Source organism: Lepus europaeus, chromosome 10 (assembly GCF_033115175.1).
Source record: "Lepus europaeus isolate LE1 chromosome 10, mLepTim1.pri, whole genome shotgun sequence".
Taxonomy (NCBI): domain Eukaryota; kingdom Metazoa; phylum Chordata; class Mammalia; order Lagomorpha; family Leporidae; genus Lepus; species Lepus europaeus.
Window position 1 is genome coordinate 95,050,067 of NC_084836.1, and position 18,805 is coordinate 95,068,871.

The 18,805-nt window shown below is 45.7% G+C and overlaps 1 protein-coding gene across 1 annotated transcript; it reads right to left on the reverse strand.

The window, feature by feature from the left end:
• Nucleotides 1-288: 288 nt before the first annotated feature.
• Nucleotides 289-14,870, reverse strand: CHGB (chromogranin B). Its single transcript, XM_062202518.1, has 5 exons — nt 14,333-14,870; nt 9,589-9,635; nt 9,062-9,155; nt 2,097-3,802; nt 289-587 (listed from the first exon to the last, which is right to left on the reverse strand). The coding sequence occupies exons 1-5, from the start codon at nt 14,868-14,870 to the stop codon at nt 510-512; spliced, it is 2,463 nt and encodes an 820-aa protein (XP_062058502.1). The 3' UTR covers nt 289-509.
• Between the last annotated feature and the right edge of the window lie 3,935 nt (nt 14,871-18,805).

The following is an 18,805-nucleotide window of genomic DNA, read 5'->3' on the forward strand; positions in this document are numbered from 1 at the left end:
ACTCTCTGCCATGTTCCCAGGTGCACTGAATCAGAAGTGGAGCAGCTGGGACTCAAACTGGTGCTCTATTACAGGATGCCATTGTCGCAGGTGGTGACTTAGCCCGCTGCACCACGATGCTGGCCCCTGTTTTTCAGAATTTAAAGAATGGATTTGAGAATTGTACTCCTCCCCATTACCCCACAGGAAGTGAAGAACCACGAAGCTTTTGGTCTCAGGTGAGTCTTTTATTAGTTCAAAGTGAGATAGACGTTTTTGTCAAAGACACAGTCATTGTCACAAGCAGGTTAATAGTCTATTTTGCAAGAAAGAATATGCTACAAGTCATGCTATTCATATCTTCAGTAGCATCCTGGCAAACATTGAAGATATTTTCAATTGTGTCAAACACTTAATGACTAGTAAATTCTACTTTCTGCCTTTGGGTAAATAAGTGGTGTCTTCCAGTGAAGTGCTGGAAAATAGATCACACGAGGTCTGCGTCTTGAAGTCGCCCGCTGCTCCAACCATCAGCCCCTTTGACTGAATGTTTCAGCTATTTTCTGTAGTTCCAAATCCATCGCAGCCAAATTTTCAAGTTCTTTTTCCTGGAAAATAAAGAAAAGTGGAATTGTGAGTTTCCAGATTGCTGTGGTTTGAGGGAGTATGAATTGAAAGGAAAAGCTGAAGTACATTTAAGGCCATGTGAAGGGGCCGGCGCTGTGGCATAGTGGGTAAAGCCACCACCAGCAATGCTGGCATCCCATATGGGCGTCGGTTCTAGTCACGGCTGCTCCACTTCCTATCCAGCTCTCTGCTATGGCCTGAGAAAGCAGTAGAAGATGGCCCAAGGCCGGCGCTGTGGCTCAGGCTAATCCTCCTCCTGTGGCGCCAGCACAACGGGTTCTAGTCCCGGTTGGGGCGCCGGATTCTGTCCCGGTTGCCCCTCTTCCGGTCCAGCTCTCTGCTATGGCCCGGGAGTGCAGTGGAGGATGGCCCAAGTCCTTGGGCCCTGCACCCGCATGGGAGACCAGGAGAGGCACCTGGCTTCTGGCTTCAGATCAGCACGGTATGCTGGCTGCAGCAGCCATTGGAGGGCAAACCAACGGTAAAGGAGGACCTTTCTCTCTGTCTCTCTCTCTCACTGTCCACTCTGCCTGTCAAAAAACAAAACAAAAAAAAAAAAAAAAAGAAGAAGATGGCCCAAGTCCTTGGGCCCCTGCACCCACATGGGAGACCCGGAAGAAGCTCCTGGCTCCTGGCTTTAGATCGGTGCAGCTCAAGCCATTGTGGCCAGTTGGGGAATGAACCAGCCAATAGAAGACCTCTCTACCTCTGCTTCTCTGTGTAACTCTGACTTTCAAGTAAATAAGTAAATTTAAAAAAAAATATAAAAGACCATGTGAGTCAGTGGCATCCATGGCTGTCAGAGTGTGGTCCCCTGACCAGCAGCATCAGCATCATTTAGCACTAAAAAAAAAAAAAAAAAAAAAAAAAAAGTCAAAATGCAGATTCCTGGGTCTCACTCAGAACCAGCTGAATCAGAAACTCCAGGGTCTGGGAGATTGTTAGGCACATTCAAGCTTGAGAAGCATCAAGCTATATAATCAGTCCTGGGGGGCAGGGTGTGGATTGTTTAGAGAGGTAGAACTCAAATGTTACTTCCCCCAGATACAAATTTCTGACTGTGGTAAGGCATAAGCCAATAAAGATAGGTCAAAGCAGCTAATTTCTTCATCACCTGTAATCCCTACACTGGGAGCTACTGATGAGCCTTAAAAAACCTGATGTCAGGCAGTGTCTAGTACCAACTAGATGGAATCTATGGGGGTGGGTCCCAGGCACAGAACTTTTTCAGGCTCCCTAGATAATTCCAATGTGTAGCCAAGGTTGAGACGTACCACAATAGAGGCAGGTGGACGGGGATGTGGACCATGGCTAGATGGTTGGTGGAAGTCAGCCCTGGAGGTCACCTCGGCAGCACTGCTGCTAGGGCTGTGTTCTCACAGTGATTAAATCCCACCAGTTTATCCTGCACTGGCATCAGGAAGTCTGGGACACAGCATGCTAACGTTGACCCCCACAAGTTAATTTTAAGCAGAAACCCCATACTGTACCTCCTCCTCCGTCAGAGCCCTCTGCTCATCCCCGTCCCTTTCACTTGCCACCTCGTGGCGTGGGCTCATCTGCTCCTCGGAATCATAGAAGTCGGGAAACTCCGCCGACTTCTTCCTGTAGTGAAGGAGCTGGTCCAGCTGGGCCACCCTGTCATGCTGCCTCTTCAGATCCAGTCTGGGGGCCCTCGCAAAGCTTCTCTTATAGCCCCAGTTCACGTCCTCAGAGAAGGGCTTCCTCTCCCACCAGTCATAGCTGTATTCTGGGAAGAAATTCTTCTCGTTCAAGGTCACCCCATTTTCCTCTTCACCTTCAAGAAAGTTGTCATCCATGCTGTCTTTTTTCTCAAAGCGGCTGTTCTTCCACTGGAGAGGGTCGAAGTAGGGGTTGAACAGCCCCCCTAACCTCTTCTTCTTTTGCGTGCTGGGGTAGGGGCCGTATTTGTCTCGAAGCATCACTTCCTCCCTGTTTACTTTAGGGTCTTGCAGGTCCTCTGGCTGCTGCCACTTCCCACGGGCTCCTTCCTCTCCGTAGTTGGGGTAATCTCTGTCCTGTTCTTTCCAGTCCCCTTGTGATGGTCTCCTTGCCTCATCCATCTGGCTCTCCTGAACACGGTGGTGCCCTTCCCCCAAGAACCCTTCCTCTTCCCGGGCCTTAGGAGAATAGGCAGCCAGCTCGCCTCCCTTGCTTCTGTGACGTGGCCCCTTTCCCTGCTCACCGCCCCTCGCTTCCTCACCTTCCTCACTGTATCTGTGCTCCAAGCTGGGCTGGCCTCTCTTGTCCTCCTCCCGGCTCGCCACACTCTGAGGCCTTGGGGCCCTGTACTCCTCACTCCCTCTGCCCCTGTGCTGTCCCCCCTCCACAGCGTCAGGAGCCGGGACACCTGGATAACTCCTCGCTTCTTCCCCGGAGTCTGGCTCTTCCTCTGAAGCCCTGAAGTGAGCTGAGTGGTGGTCCCTCTTTTCCCCCACACCGGCCATGCCCACGTGAGCCTCCTCAGATCTCTCAGGGGCTTGTTCTCCCTCCCTGGAGGGCAGATTCCCATCCTGAGACCTGTCAGGCCTGCTCCTCCCGTGGTGGTGTCTGGGCCTCGTGCGTCGTTTGTCCACCTCCAAGGTAGCGTCTTCCTCACTTTCCTCGGACTCTTCCTGGCTCTGGGATTGGCTCTTTGGCTCTTGGGGGTGTTTCTCCTGGCTCCTTGTCTCCTCTCCACTCTCCTGGCTGCCATTCTCCCTGCTGTGTGTCTTCTCCTCAGAGGGTCCGGCAGAGTGTGTGTCCCACCTGGCCACCAATGCCTCTTTTTTCTTAGCCAATGCCTGGTTTCTTTTGTTGAGAAAGACGTTTTGTGTCTCTCCTGGTTCTTCTGAGTGTTTCCCTTCACTGGCATCTTCCCCACGCCCATCCTTCTCATCGTCCTCTCCCTCTTCTTCCTCGCTCATCTTGGCTTCTCTGGAGAGGTGACTGTCGGAGGGGTGGGGGCTGCCCCGAGGCTCGGCTGTGCTCTCTCTGCTGTGCCCGCCTCCCTCTGTCCATTTCTCTGTGTCCGCCTTTGCTGGGCCTTGGGCGTCCTCCTCCCCTGGGGCTCCTGCTTCCTCTCTACTCAAGGGCCTGTGGGCTTCCGAGACATCAACTGGGTCTCTTAACAATCTGACTTCGAACTTGGTGTTTTCATTGTCACTTTTCTCTTCATCTTTGGCCTCTTTCCCACCTATAATGAGAATATAAGAGTAAGTATAACTTCAAAATTGTTTGTAACTCAATAAGCACTAGCCTCAGTAATCACTACAAATCCTGAGGACACTGAAAGTTTCTTGGATATTTTTTTTCAATTAATAAAGAATATTCTCAGATTCCTTTTAAAAGCAAATGCTATAAAAATCCCTCGGCTGTTTTTTCTTTAAAAGACTTATTTTATTTCATTTAAAACACAGAGTCACAGGGAGAGGGAGAGACAGAGAGAGAGAGAGAGAGAGATCTTTCTTCCACTGGCTCACTCCCCAGATGGCCCTGGGCTGGGCCAGGCCAAAACCAGGAGTTTTTCCAGGTTTCCCACATGAGTGCAGGGGCCCAAGTACTTGGGTCATCCTCTGCTGCTTTCCCAGGCGCATTAGCAGGGACCTGGATCGGAAGTGGAGCAACTGGCACCCATAATGGGATGTTGGCATTGCAGGTGGCAGCTTAACCTGCTACACCACAACACTGGCCTCAGGCTGTTTTTCAATCTAATAATACACTCTATATTTTTATGTTTCCATACTATCTGACCAGCATCTCATCTGTAGTATCCATGACCAAATTGAAAGCCAAATATAGGATTATGAAACATCAGAATTTAGAACCAGAAGCAACTTCTCTTTCCATAGACATTGAGACTCAGAGAAATATAATTAGGGACCGTTCTTTCATATTTACTCTATGAAGGGTTTAAATAGTTACCATGGTATCAATGACTCTAACCAAAATCTAGATAAGCAAAGTTAAATAGCCAATATGAGAAATAATCAAAATTCAAAGGAGAATTTAAAATTTTTTAATTATTAGTGTATCTGGAGTATATTATTCAATCAGCTGTGTAGACTTAACCCCACAGGAAGTGATGACATAACTCAGGCATTGGTGAGAGGAAGGGTGTTCAGCAGCGGGAAGGACCACTTCTTCCTTCACCCAGGTCCCTTGGCCAAATGTGTTCTCAGACACTGAGGATAAACGTCCTTGGTTGAGGTGTCTTTGTTTCATGAATCAGCAGCAGATGGTAAAACTGATATTTTAATGGAAGGCTATTCTCTTTCCATCTTTTCCAAATTCCAGCAGCTCCTTCGCTGATTCCCCCTTCACTCATGAAAGGATATACAGCCAACACTGTCTCAGTCACTAGATAGAAGGGCTTGGGTTTCTTTCTTGCTTGCTTGCTTTTTTTAAAATTTATTTTATTTGAGAGGTAGAGCTACAGACAGTGAGAGGGAGAGAGGGAGAGAGGGAGAGAGGGGGAGAGAGAGAGAGAGAGAGGTCTTCCGTTGGTTCACTCTCCAAATGGCCGTAACGGCCGGAACTGCGCCGATCCGAACCCAGGAGCCAGGTGCCTCTTCCTGGTCTCCCACATGGGTGCAGGGGCCCAAGGACTTGGGCCATCCTCCACTGCTCTCCCAGGCCACGGCAGAGAGCTAGACTGGAAGTGGAGCAACCGAGACTAGAACCAGTGCCCATATGGGATGCCGGCGCCGCAGGCGGAGGATTAACCTACTCCGCCACAGCACCGGCCCCAAGGGCTGGATTTCAACCCATGTCACAGAGTTCAGCCAGAATGCCTAAGGCCAAGGCCACTACCTGCCTTGGGTCTAAATCTGCACCATCCATTGCAGGAGCCACAAAGGTGCTTGGTCCAGATGGGGAATCATGCTGTCCAAGATCTCTAAGACTTCATAGGAAAAAAAAAAGTGTAAAATCTCTCAATGGTGGGGCTGGCACTGTAGCACAGCAGGTTAAAGCCCTGGCTTGCAGCACCAGTATCCGATGTGGGTGCCAGTTCAAGTCCCATCTGCTCCACTGATCGGGCTCTCTGCTGTGGCCTGGAAACACAGTGGAAGATGGCCCAAATCCTTGGGCCCTTCACCATCATGGGAGACGAGGAAGAGGCTCCTGGCTCCTGGCTTTGGATCAGCCCAGCTCCAGCCGTTGAAGCCACTTGGGGAGTGAACCAGTGGATGGAAGATATCTCTCTCTGCCTCTTCCTCTCTGTAACTCTGCCTTTCAAATAAATAAAAAATAAATCTTAAAAAAAAAAGACCTGATTTGCCTTTAAAAAATCTCTCAATGGTTTCTTCTGTCAATCATATGTTAAAATGATAGTACACTGGAGGTATGTTATAGCAGTCTGAGCTCTCTCTCTCCTGGGCAGACACTGATGTCATCTGAGAGTCAGCTGAAATGGAGCTGATCAGACAGGATCCCAGCCTCCAGACGCACAGGGCCAGGTGGGTATGTGGGGTCTAAGTGCCAGGAACAGAGTGTTTTTATTTTTTCCCAGCAAAGTGTGTTCTGTCTATAGCAGCTTGTGCCTAAGGCTTAGCACTTCTTTCTAAATTTAGCTATCAGCCCCTGCAGGTGAGATTGGCAATGGGCTATGATTAGCAGCACACAGTCACTGTCAATCTATAAAATCAAGGTGGGAAGCCCATGGGGGGAAGTGCACCTGTCATCCCTAACTGTTGTGCTACAAGGACCACCAAAGCAACCCCAACCACAGAGAATTTTTGTTCTTGTGAAGAAACTGGATGGTGTATATTCCATGAGGCCCCTTCCAGCCATAAGACAATGATTCTGCCTTACTCTCCAAATGCTCATTTGCTCAGTGAGTGCATCCTAACTCAAGACACGCAGGAGGAGGGGGCATTTAGCACAGCAGTTAAGACGCCTCTTGGGATGCCCACATTCTCTATTGGAGTGCCTGAGCCCAAGTCTCAGCTGTGCTTCCAATCCCAGGTTTCCATGAATGTGCATCCTGGGATGCAGCAATGAGGACTCAAGTACTTGGGTTCCTGCCACCGTTGTGGGAGACCAAGATGGAGTTCTAGGCTCCTGGCTGTGGCTTGGCCTAGCCATGGCTGTCGTGGGTATTTGGGAGATGAACCAGCAGATGGAAGATCTCTCTGTGTCTGTATCTTTCTCAGCATTTCAAATAAATTAAATTGAAAAATACTTTTTAAAAAAGACATGCAGGAGAGAGGGGGAGTGGATATGAGCTTGAAGTGGGATGAAGGCTGTGTGAAGGAATTTGCCACCCCCTCCCCCAGGTAGCTACCAGCTCCAGAGTCTTCTGATCAAGAGGACAGATTACCAAGATAGAGAAAACTGGAGTAAGACAGACGTTGCACACTGTGAGTTCTAAACAGCGTTTTCAGGAAATTCAAATTCCAAATACCAGAAGCGATGCTTAAAAAAATAAACATTTAAATGTTTTGAAAAAAATCTCAAGATCTGGTGAGAGGGTTGCATTTCTCCACTATAGGATAAGAGTTGAGAAATGTCTGCGCCCCACCAAGGAAGGGATTCATGTCTTCCAGCTTGTGAGTCATTTCCTGTTCTGCCGCACTCCTTTGTGTTATCATCTGTGTAGCTCTGGCTGGGGTTCAAGGCTGCAACCTCAGAGGAGCTCTCACACCCTCCCCATCTCAGGGTCTGATGTCTCTCGGGGTACAGTGCCTCCAGGATCCTTATAACATGGGCCATTTTATTTTTACTGGTTTCCTAAGACTCTCTCAAGAGACATCAAAAGACCCCAGGAGCCTAAAAGCCCATATGAGATACCCTTTCCTAAGCAATCCTGGTTCTTTTGGTGACCTAAAATGTCCTCTCACTTTCGCATCCATCGGGTAAACAAAAAGAAAAAGGCAAATTTCAAGAGGGGGTTGCACAGAAGAGCAGCATTTGCCCTCTGTTTGGAGACCTGCTCTGTTGTCACTCCTTGTAGTGGCCAGAAAGAAAAATTCAGAAAGAGGTGTATGGGCCAGGTTGTAGGAAAACTTCCATCCTCTGAAAGTTGATTCCCAAAGGTTGAGGCTCAACACCTTACCTTGAAATCCCCAAAGGTGATTTAAGTTACCCTGGATTACTCTTCTGGCCAAATTCTAACATTACTTGTTGTCACATGTCATAACATGTTGTCTCATGTTATGCATGAGGGCTCATGTGCAGCAACAATAACAGAGATTTGCAATGAGAGATTTTAAGGGGCAAAAGGAGGAAAAAAAAAAACAGTCAAGCTGTTCCAAGCTTGACTGAAAATTTAAAAGCAGAGGAAGATGTTAAAAAGAGCACTGTTGGGGCCGGTGCTGTGGTGTAGTGGGTAAAGCCACTGCCTGCAGTGCCAGCATCCCATATGGAAGCCAGTTTGTGTCCCGGCTGCTCCACTTCTAATCTGGCTTTCTGCTATGGCCTGGGAAAGCAGTGGAAGATGGCCCAGGTCTTTGGGCCCCTGCACCCGTGTGGGAAGACCACGAGGAGTCTCCTGGCTCCTGGCTTTGGATCTGGCACAGCTCCGGTCATTGTGGCCACTTGGGGAGTAAACCAGTGGATGGAAGACCTCTCTATCTCTGCCTCTCCTGTCTCTGTAACTCTGACTTTCAAATAAATAAATAAATCTTGAGAAAAAAAAAAGAGCACTGTTTCCTGGATTTATTTAGATCAGTTTGACTTCATGCATAGAAGAGACTGCATGGCTTTATAAAATTGGTTGGTCTCATAATGTCAATTCCCAGTGGATACTGCTTATCTCACTGTTCAGATGTTGTTTTCCACAGAAGCTATTTAATATAAAGAAGACTTCCCAAAGGCCTTTAGTCTGACTCATTGGGATACTCTGTTTCTATCCTAAAGCCTTCCAGTCCTTGGGCCTTGAGCTCCTGGTCCCACTTGGCAGTACTTTCCATTCTAATAAGCTCTGCATTGAAATGTCATAACTAATCTATTGTGTAAGCAGGCTGGAAATTTTCAAGCCACACTTCTAAGCTTCTAACTTCCAGTTGTCAGAAGAGGAGAAGGCAATGAGAAGAGTAGTTTTTCACTCTCCCTCTATCCTTTTATCTTCCCCACTCCCGGGACCCCCTCCTCACTGAATCACGTATAAGCACTCCCCACATTGCCTTCCATCGAAATGAAGGCCCGTTCTAAAATATGGAACCAAGCTGTTACAGATCTCCAAGACTATGACAGAATCCATTCCTTCAATAGTACAAAGAAGTAAGCCCAAGAGGCGAGGGGTCTTCCCCAGAGTCCCACTCTAAGTGGCAGAGCAGGGACTGGGACTTTTATCTTTCCAGGCACCAGTGTAGCCAGTCAACACTCTTCCTGCCACATTCGGCACCCCCTCACCCCAATCGGGTCGTGTGTAGGTAAAATGGAAGGTGACAGGGAGGGCGCAAGAGAAAAGTCACTGCAGGGACGAAGCAGCACCTGCAGGCGGGGCACTTACTGTTCTTCAGGACCTGTCGGCACTCGGGGGTGATGGGTGGAGCACTGGACCTTGACAGAGCACTTGAGAGGACCTCGATGATGCAGCGAGTAACCTGGAGAAGACCCAAAAGCAGTTGGAAAAACTGATGCCCCTGGGCTGATGGACTGACTGCTCAAGTCAAGGAAGGGAGGCCAGCCTGTGTGGCCTGTACTGATGCGGGATCTGTGGGCGAGGAGCCAGATTCGGAGGACCATCAGCCTCTCAGCCTCTACACAGAATGATACAAGAAGGCACTGAATTGGGAAGGGGAATAAACACCCATTTCTGAACAAGGACAATGAAAGACGATGCTGTGTTGACACAGCTGTCCTCAGGGCCACTAAACTTTCCAGGAAGAATGGAAAAGCACTGCTCAGGAGACATATTCTCAGTGAGGAAAACCTGACTGTGTCCAGCTATGTGGGTGTCTGTGTGCGTGTGTGTTTGATTTGGTATGATGGGGAGCGGGAGAATCTAACAGATTCCAGGCTGACAGTTCAACTTACCATCTCTTCATTGTGGTTTCTGTTATCCACTGGCACAGCACTGACAGCTTTGAAGGAGAAAAAGAATGACAAATGACTTAAGTTGATTTTTGGAAGCTGTGTGAACCCAGACTCACAAAATCCCTCCACATTACTTGGAGATGGGGCAGAATTAGAGCTGACCAGGTAGCAGAGAGTTGGGAATGCCTTCTACAGCAACCACACTTACCCAAGCCAAACAGCAACCACACTTACCCACATGTAATCAAACAAAATTGTTTTCCCGTAGCCATGTCTGAAACATAATTTCTAAACGCTATCTAGCATCCAATGTAAATCAAGTCCAAAACACAGAGAATTTCTTGAGCTGGTTGCTGGTTACACAGGTATGCTCAATTTTCTGAAATATTCATTAGGCTACATATAGTTCCCTGTATGTTGTACTTTAATACAAGTTTAAAACAAACCAAGTCTAGATAGAACGAAGGCACCCTCCACCTTTCTGTTCCTTTTTTTTTGGTTTTGGTTTTTAGAATATTTATTTATCTAAGAGGCAGAGTTACAGAGAAGGAGAGGCAGAGGCAGAGAGAGATACAGGGAGAGACCTTCCATCTGCTGGTCCACTCCCCCAGCTGGCCACAATGCTCAGAGCTGGGTCAGGCCAAAGCCAGAAATCAGGAGCTTCTGAGTCTCCCACATGGGAGGCAGGGGCCCAAACACTTGGGCCATCCTCCCCTGCTTTTCCAGGCACATTAGCAGGGAGCTGGATTGGAAATGGAGCAGCTGACTCAAACAAACACCCATATGGAATGCTGTCCTGCAGGCAATGGCTTAACCAACTGTGCCACAGTGCCAGTCCCCCTCCTTTCCCTTCTGTCTACAACAAACAGGTAAAGGTCTGTGGTCCCCTTTGCCTATTTCCATTCCCAACAACATATCCTCTCCTAAACTCATTTCCTTCACTGAAACATGGTTATTGTGAAATAATTACCTCGTTTTTCACCCCAACACCTTTGCCTGAAAAGGTTACAGATGCAGCTACATCAATGTGCTTACCCTCCCCTAAATGGACTGCAACCATTAAAGAACCTAGAAGTTTCCTAATTCTCCTAGGACAGCATCAAGTCCATAATATCATATGCACATCAGTGTTGAGCAACTGATTTATGAGAACACTGTAAAAAGAAAATTTTTAATTTATTTAAGCCAAATGTTATGAGATTCTACCTATCTTAAAACAGCATTAATGTGGCTGGTGCTGTGGTGCAGAGGGTTAAAGCCCTGGCCTACAACACAGGCATCCCATATGGGTGTCGGTTCAAGTCCCAGCTGCTCCTTTCCAATCCAGCTCTCCCTTAATGCACCTGGGAAAGCAGCAGAGGATGGTCCAAGTCCTTGGGTCCCTGCACCCATGTGGGAGAACTGGAAGAAGCTCCTGGCTCCTAGCTTCAGATTGGCTCAGTTCTGGCTGTTGCAGCCATGTGGGGAGTGAACCAGCAGATGGAAGAGCTCGCTCTCTCTCTGTCTCCACCTTTCTCTGTGACTGTCTTTCAAATAAATAAATCTTAAAAAAAAAAAAGCATATGAAGTGCCTTTGTATTCTTAGGAAATATTTCTGGTATTTTAAAATTTTCAGTGCCATTTTTTTTCTCTCTCTCTCAACACTGCTTTGATTATTTTATCTTTCACTCATCCTTTCTTATGTCTAAACCTTTTCTACTAGAGGAACTCATGCATTAACATATAGGTCCATCCATACAGTTCTCCTGGCACCTCCTGAAGTAGCAAGTCTGTAATGGTGGAAGACACCCCGTACAGAAAATTATTCTAGGTTCCTGAAGCAAAAGAAGAACTAGTGGGGCCAAGAACAAAACCTCCAGACATCAGACATGGAAGCTACTCAAATGCAGATTGCTTATGACCTGCAACCTGACCTTTCTGCCCAAAATGCTTTGCTTTCCAAGCCTCCCTAACTGGCCCCTCAAATTAATTACATATCAAGGAGCAACTCAGAAATAGAACAGCTATTTGATTTATTCACTTTACTAAGATATCTTTTTCAAAGCATGACCTGGAATATATTCCAATTCTTTCAAGAGGCTCAAAGTTATCCAGCCTATTAGAATAATTATAAAATGCTTGAGGAGTGGCTGGCAATCCACAAAGACTCCAAGTTTTTCCTAAAAGCAATTCAGACAGGATCCAGAGGGCCTACCTTTAGGACACAGGGTCCATATGCTAGGCCATTCTTTTATGCCTAAAATAGTCTTTCTCAAGAACACACCTACTTTGGTGCTTTCTCTTTCCACTTGAAACCTGCTTTTTAAAAACATCCTCTGGAAAACATAACCATGAGAGAATTATTCCCCTAAGAAATTAGAAGCTTTACTAAACCTTCTTTGGTAATTGAGTTTTGTGTGAATACTTTTCTCTTTTTTCCTCCCCACAAATGTAAAATACATGCTTTTATTACCTGCTGGCATTGCTAAAGTGTCAGTATTAAAAATTCTCATATTCATGGAAGAGAAATTTTTATACTTTTAAAAACTTGCAGCTTTTATCTGTAATTACAGAAAAATCCTATTTATCTGATACTATTCAAGGGTCTGCCTGTGAAAGTATGAGACATCTAAATGCTTCTGTATTTCTTGCAGTAGAATCTGTGACAGCAATGTAATAGCCAAAGACATGTTGACTGCCATAAAGCAATTTAACTTACTTTTCTATACAATAAGATTCAGGATCACAAAAGGAAACAATGTTCACGTTAAAAGTGAAGTCATTAAGTGGTGGAAATAATATAATAAATCTGAGAATAATTTCTCAAGTATTAATACTGTATGTTATGATTACGATTTGATCCCAGACTAAAAATAATAGCTATAAAATAGATTAAACAAACTTTTCTAATAATAAGCTATGAAGACCCAAAGTTCTTCTTATAACATGCAGGCCAGACAAAATCTGAATGGCAGAAGCCATCTTACCTAATGTAATGTAGATCTCGTGTAGCTACTTCATTCATATTAACTTTTAGAGTATGCAGCAGCTACCACAGAAGGTTGTGGATCTCCCTCTTGAAGCTTTTAATGGTGGAAGATGAACTAAATGGTTTCCTGAGGTTTCTCTTAACCCTGTGATTTTGCTGAATAACAAATTCTACTTGAGGGTACTCATATCTCATTGCCAGAGGCTGGGGACAGGGGAGAATGGAAAGATAACTACTAATAGGTACAGGGTGTCTTTCTGAGGTGATAGAAATATTCTGAAATTTGATAGCGTTGCTGGTTACACAATGTGTGAATATACTAAAAACCACTGAATTACACACTTTAAAAGTGTGGATTTTATGGTGTGTAAATTACAGCTCAAAAAATGTTTTAAAAGAATATCATGTACCCATTCTGTTGCTGTTAAGACATTCTCTTACATAAGAGAGCTGTAGGTATTTTATCATCACAGTTAAATTAATCCCACAAATGTCAGTTTTTGAGGTCTACAGCAAAAATAGGCAGCACAGCTTCAACCTTTTAAACAATTCCTTTCTGAAAATGCTTTGACTAGAAAGAATTCTAAATTATTAATTTTAATTAAATTGAGAAAATTATTAGCAAATTATAAAAATAAAATCTTAGAAAACTTTGAATATATGTAGTTTGCAGTAAAATAAATTGCCATTGGCTTTCAATCCATCTCTAAATTTTGGATTCAGTAATTTTTGTTAATGAAAGCTTCATGATAATAGATGGCAATATTTTATCTCTAGTTAGGAATCTCAACTTCAGATACAATTTGCTATAGGTCATTCAAGAAACCACAGAAAACCTCTACTTCAATTCATGGTGGTATACATACATCTCAGCACTCTCAAGACACAGAATATTGTTTTACACACACACACACACACACCTGAAGATATTGTTTCTTTGAGATTTAGAGTAGTCTCAAACAGTAATCCCAGTCTTTCACACAGCAAGAGAAACTATCAAAAATCTTTGGTTTAAAATTTCATACTCCTGAATGGACTGAATCATTTTGATTTTACTACTCCAAAGATCCTTTTGTAGTTATTTTATACCCTAATTATCTTTATGGAGTATAACAGTAAAAATGTCTATTGCAGTTTCCATTCATAACTTTAAAATAGTTGGAGTGTGACATTACCTCTTTCTGCAGATGGAAATACAAAATACAGAAACAGAGCAAACCTGTGTACACATACACGTACATATATATTATATACAAACGATTCTCAAAAGGCATATGCTATATGCAAATAGGACTCAATTCTACTTCCTCAAGTTTATATCACAGAGGTAGTAAAAATAATAAAGGACAATATGCAGAGGCCAGTTGATACCATACTACATGTATTCTTGCCTCTCTGTGGTCACCTGGCTTTAAAGAGTCAAATAGATACAGAATGAGGCTTCAGTGTCCCTAGACGGGGAGAGAGAGCTGACATCCTAAAGTGAGCACACAATGTGGGTTTCCTTGGCGGTGCGGCACGCTTTCCTCCTATCTACAGGAAAACTCAGATAGGAAAAGGCAGACTTTCCAGGCTGACCGAGTCAATCGGTGGGGATGGGAGGCAGTTGAAAGGAAACCCCCAGGAACAAGAAGCGGAGACCCTCTAGCAAGGGCGGGAAATCTGCCAGTGCACCTGCCACTCTCCCAGAACCCGCGCCCAGATGCCCCGGGAGCTGCGAGGAGAACCGGGGATGGCGCTGTCCGCGGTGCTGAACGGCCCGCCGCGCCCACTCACCGGCCAGCACCGCGGCTCCCAGGAGGCTGAGAAGCACCGCACGCAGCATTGTCCCGCTCGCCTCAACCTGGGCGGAAAGAGGATGCGGCCGGATCCAGGAGGCCAGGGGCCTAGGGCAGGAGGTACTCCAGGAAAGCAGCCGTGCGTCCTTGTCCCCGCGGTGCGGCGCGGGAGGCGCAGGCTCCGCTCTTTTAAAGGGCAGGCGGGGGCCGCGGGGCCGGGAGGAGCGGGCAGCCAGGAGGCGGCACCCCCTCGCTCGGCCTGACGTCACGAAGCAGCCCCCCGGGCGGCGGCGCAAGTAGGCGGAAATGTACGCCAGTCCAGGCGCCTGGGTGCGCAGGGTCGAGGGCGGGGGAGGGCAGTAAGACGGGCAGAGGGATGCGAAGGGAGAGGGCAGGTGGTGCAGCCCCGAGGCAGCAGAAGACGCGAGCTCTACTTGCTTGGTCTGCAGAGCCTGCGCGTATCTCCCGCCTCCACCACCACCCTCCTCCGCAACCACCTCCAGTTCTAAAAGCGTGCGCGGGAGGCTCCTGCACATGCGTGAGGTTCTGCAGAGAGGGCGTGCGTGACAGTCTGATGTGTGCCTCCACTACCTAACTGAGGAAGAGACTCCCGCCCAGGTCGAGGAAGTGGAAAAGCGAACGATGACTTTAATAACAAAAGATGCAGCCGGAGAATATGCGACCTGCTGTTCCTTAAAACTTTTGGTCTTGATATCTATCCATGATTCATTCATTCATTCTCTCTGTCTCTCTCTCTCTCCCCTCCTCGCTTTTTTTCTCCACTCCCTCTCTCTCGGAATACATAACATATATACCTGGTTAAAAATAAAATCAGATGGCACCATGGATTTACCTCAAAAGTCTCCCATCTCTCCAATTTTCAAATTGTCCAGTCCCCCTGCAGAGTCAACAAGATTTAACCAATTTCTGTGGCTTACTTTGGAACATATGCTGCTGCATCTTTGGAATGACTGTGCTGTATTACATTGCATGGTTACACTAGAATTTATGTAACCAATCCCCTTTCTGGGTGGCTACCCTTTAGTCTCTACTCCTTTACAACACAGCCAGTGTCAGGGGCAGGCAGGGAATAACCCATTTGTAGAAACTGGTGCATCCTGTTAGCCCTGTCCATTCTCTCCAGCTTTAACACAGAAACAGCAAAGTATTTTTAGTATGTGTGAGAGAAAGGTGAAAACCTCTTCCAGAGTATTTTGGACATAGATTCCCTCAGCCTAATGAGGAACCAGCAATGCCCTGCACAGAAGAGAAATGATCTCTATAACACAGGCTTTATGGACACAGTGAGCCTTCATTCATGGTTTCTACATTTAAGGAAGGAGGCTGTCTGTATGCTCAAGTAAAAGGAGGTTTCAGTTTCTTTTTCCTGAAAATTAATGCGGCTCAAATTCTTTATGCATGGGCTACACGGATATCTATATTTCCCTAAAAAGCCTGGGAATTATTACACCAAGACCACAGCCACAGAATATTTTTAAAATATCAACACAGCTCTGGCCATTGCAGCCAATTAGGGCGTGAGCCAGCGGATGGAAGACTTCTCTCTCTCTTTCTCTGCGTAATTCTGACTTTCAAATAAATAAATAAATCTTTCAAAAAAGAAAAAAAGTTTCACCATAACTTTTAAAAAATAGACTTGAGGCATGCTTTTGTCACAGAGGTTAAGTCCCTGCTTGGGACACCAGCATTCCATATCACGGTGCCTGATTTGTGATTCTGCTACTCCCACTTCCAATCCAGCTGCCTGCTGATGTATCCTAGGAGACAGCAGATGATAGCTCAAGTACTTGGGTCTCTGCCACCCCCATGGGAGACCTAGATTGAGTTCTGGGCTCCGGTCTTCAGTCTGGTCCAACTCTGGCTGTTAGGGATATTTGCGGTGTGAATGAACAGATGGAAGATCTCTGTCTCTCTGCCTTTCAAACCAACTGAAAATAAATTAATGTTTTAAAAATAGTCTTAAAAAGGATATAAGTGGACCAATGGGTAAAATCTGAGTAAGATCTACAGATTATATAATCATGTTATTATTGATTTCTTTTTTTAAAGATCTATTTATTTATTTGAAAGAGTTACACAGAGAGAGGAGAGGCAAAGAGAGAGAGGTGTTCCATCTGCTGTTTCACTCCCCAATTGGCCACAATGGCCAGAGCTGTGCCCATCTGAAGACAGGAATTAGGAGTTTCCTCCAGGTCTCCCACTTGGGTGCAGGGACCCAAGGACTTGGGCCATCTTCTGTTGCTTTCCCAGGCCATAGCAGAGAGCTGGATCAGAAGTTGAGCAGCCGGGACTTGAACCAGCACCCACATGGGATGCCAGCACTGCAGGCTTTACCTGCTATGCCACAGTGCTGGTCCCATATTGATTTCTTGATTTTGAGAATTATACTGTAGTTGTGAGAATGTCTTTGCTTTTAGGAAGTGTGCATTGAAGTATCTAAAGGCAATTATTCTCAATTTTTAAAAAGAATGTAGAGTTAGAGATAGGAAAAAAAGAGAAGGCAAAAGCAAGTAGGGCAAAATGTTAACATTTGGGGAACTGGGGGTGAAAAGTTTATGAGACTTTTTTATACAATTTTGCATTTTTCTGAAATGTAAAATTCTTTTAAAAATAAAAAACTAGAATTTTGGGACACAAAAGAGTGTTCAATCAATCAGTGGGTAGAGAAAAAGACGAGTGAGGGCCTTTCTTTGGGTGTAAATCTATGAGTCTTCTCTGCTGTTGAAATTTATTATGTAAGAGTTCCAACTGCTCTTTCAAATGCACTGATTGCCAAAAGTTCTTGAAAATTTCCACCTTCCAGGAGCATCTGCCTCCTGGTTTTCCAGTGATTTCTCTCTCTCTCTCTTCCTCTCTCTCTTCCTCTCTCTCTCTCCCCTCCCCTCCCTTGAAAATGCAAGGTTCAATAATGTTAGTGTCATCGTGTGGCTCCTCAGACAGGGCTTCAGTTGTTTATTTCTCATCAAGGCAAGTCCTGACTTAGGAAAGACCTTTTTATTGTTGTCAATTGGATTAAAAAAAAAAAAAGGCAGCCCTGGCCTGCAGCGAGTTCCCACATTCAGACTTAGCTTTCTTTTCTCATTTTTTTTTTCATTATTCTGCCAGCGTTTTGTGATTTTCACCTTTTACATTTAGAGCTCCATGGCCCAGAAAAAGAAAAAGGGATCAGGAGGAGCATTTCTCAGGAATGCTTCCAAAGCAGGATGAATAAGGAGAAGCAGTGTTTTCTTTAGCAACCAGGGCTTAGAATAAACATGGTATGAGATAGAGGAATAGTCACAATGCTTTTAGCCATATCATCATCCTGGGAATTTTTACTGAAGTGACTGTCCTTTCCCACCTGCTCTGCAATACCACTTTGAAAAAAAATCTACAAAGTTAGAGCACATAGGATGGACCGATTTCTGGAATCTTCCAGAACGTTGATGCATTCCATCTCATCAGCCCTAGGTGCTTTGGAGCAGTACCATGCTTCCTCTATAATATCTTCTTAATAAGTCTTGATTTCTTGTAAAAGAAAAAAAAAGTTCCCCTTGCCTTCAGAGGAGGACTGGCTATTCTTAGTCCTTTACATGTTCATATACATTTTGTAATCAAGAATCAATTTCAATGAAAAAACCTACTAGGATTTTGATAGGAATGACATCAAATCTGTAGGTCAGTTTAGGAACAACTGATCTCTTTACAATATTGAGCAGACTTACCTTTCTAATTGCTGATAATATTCTGGATATTATCTTATCTCCAGTAACACAAAATACCAGGAAAAAAGCCAAAGGGAAGAGTTTCTCCCAGGAAGTCTCTCTCTCATTTATTTATTTATTTATTTATTATTTTTTGGCAGCCAGAGTTAGACAGTGAGAGAGAGAGAGAGTTATAGACAGTGAGAGAGAAACAGAGAGAAAGGTCTTCTTTCCGTTGGTTCACTCCCCAAATGGCCGCCACAGCCGGCGCTGTGCCAATCCGAAGCCAGGAGCCGGGTGCTTCCTCCCGGTCTCCCATGCGGGTGCAGGGTCCAAGCACTTGGGCCATCCTCCACTGCCTTCCCGGGCCACAGCAGAGAGCTGGACTGGAAGAGGAGCAACCGGGACTAGTACCCAGGGTTTCAACCGGGATTAGAACCCGGGTGCTGGCGCCGCAGGCAGAGGATTAGCCAAGTGAGCCACGGCACCAGCCCAGGAAGTCTCTTAAAGAATTAAAGATGAAGATAAACATATCTCCTTTAGCAACCATAGTTAAGAATAAACCATGGTTTTATACTGAATGGGTTGGTTAAGAATAATAGTAGGTTGGCGCCGTGGCAAACAGGCTAATCCTCCACCTAGCGGCGCCGGCACACCGGGTTCTAGTCCCGGTCGGGGTGCCGGATTCTGCCCCGGTTGCCCCTCTTCCAGGCCAGCTCTCTGTTATGGCCCGGGAGGGTAGTGGAGGATGGCCCAAGTCCTTGGGC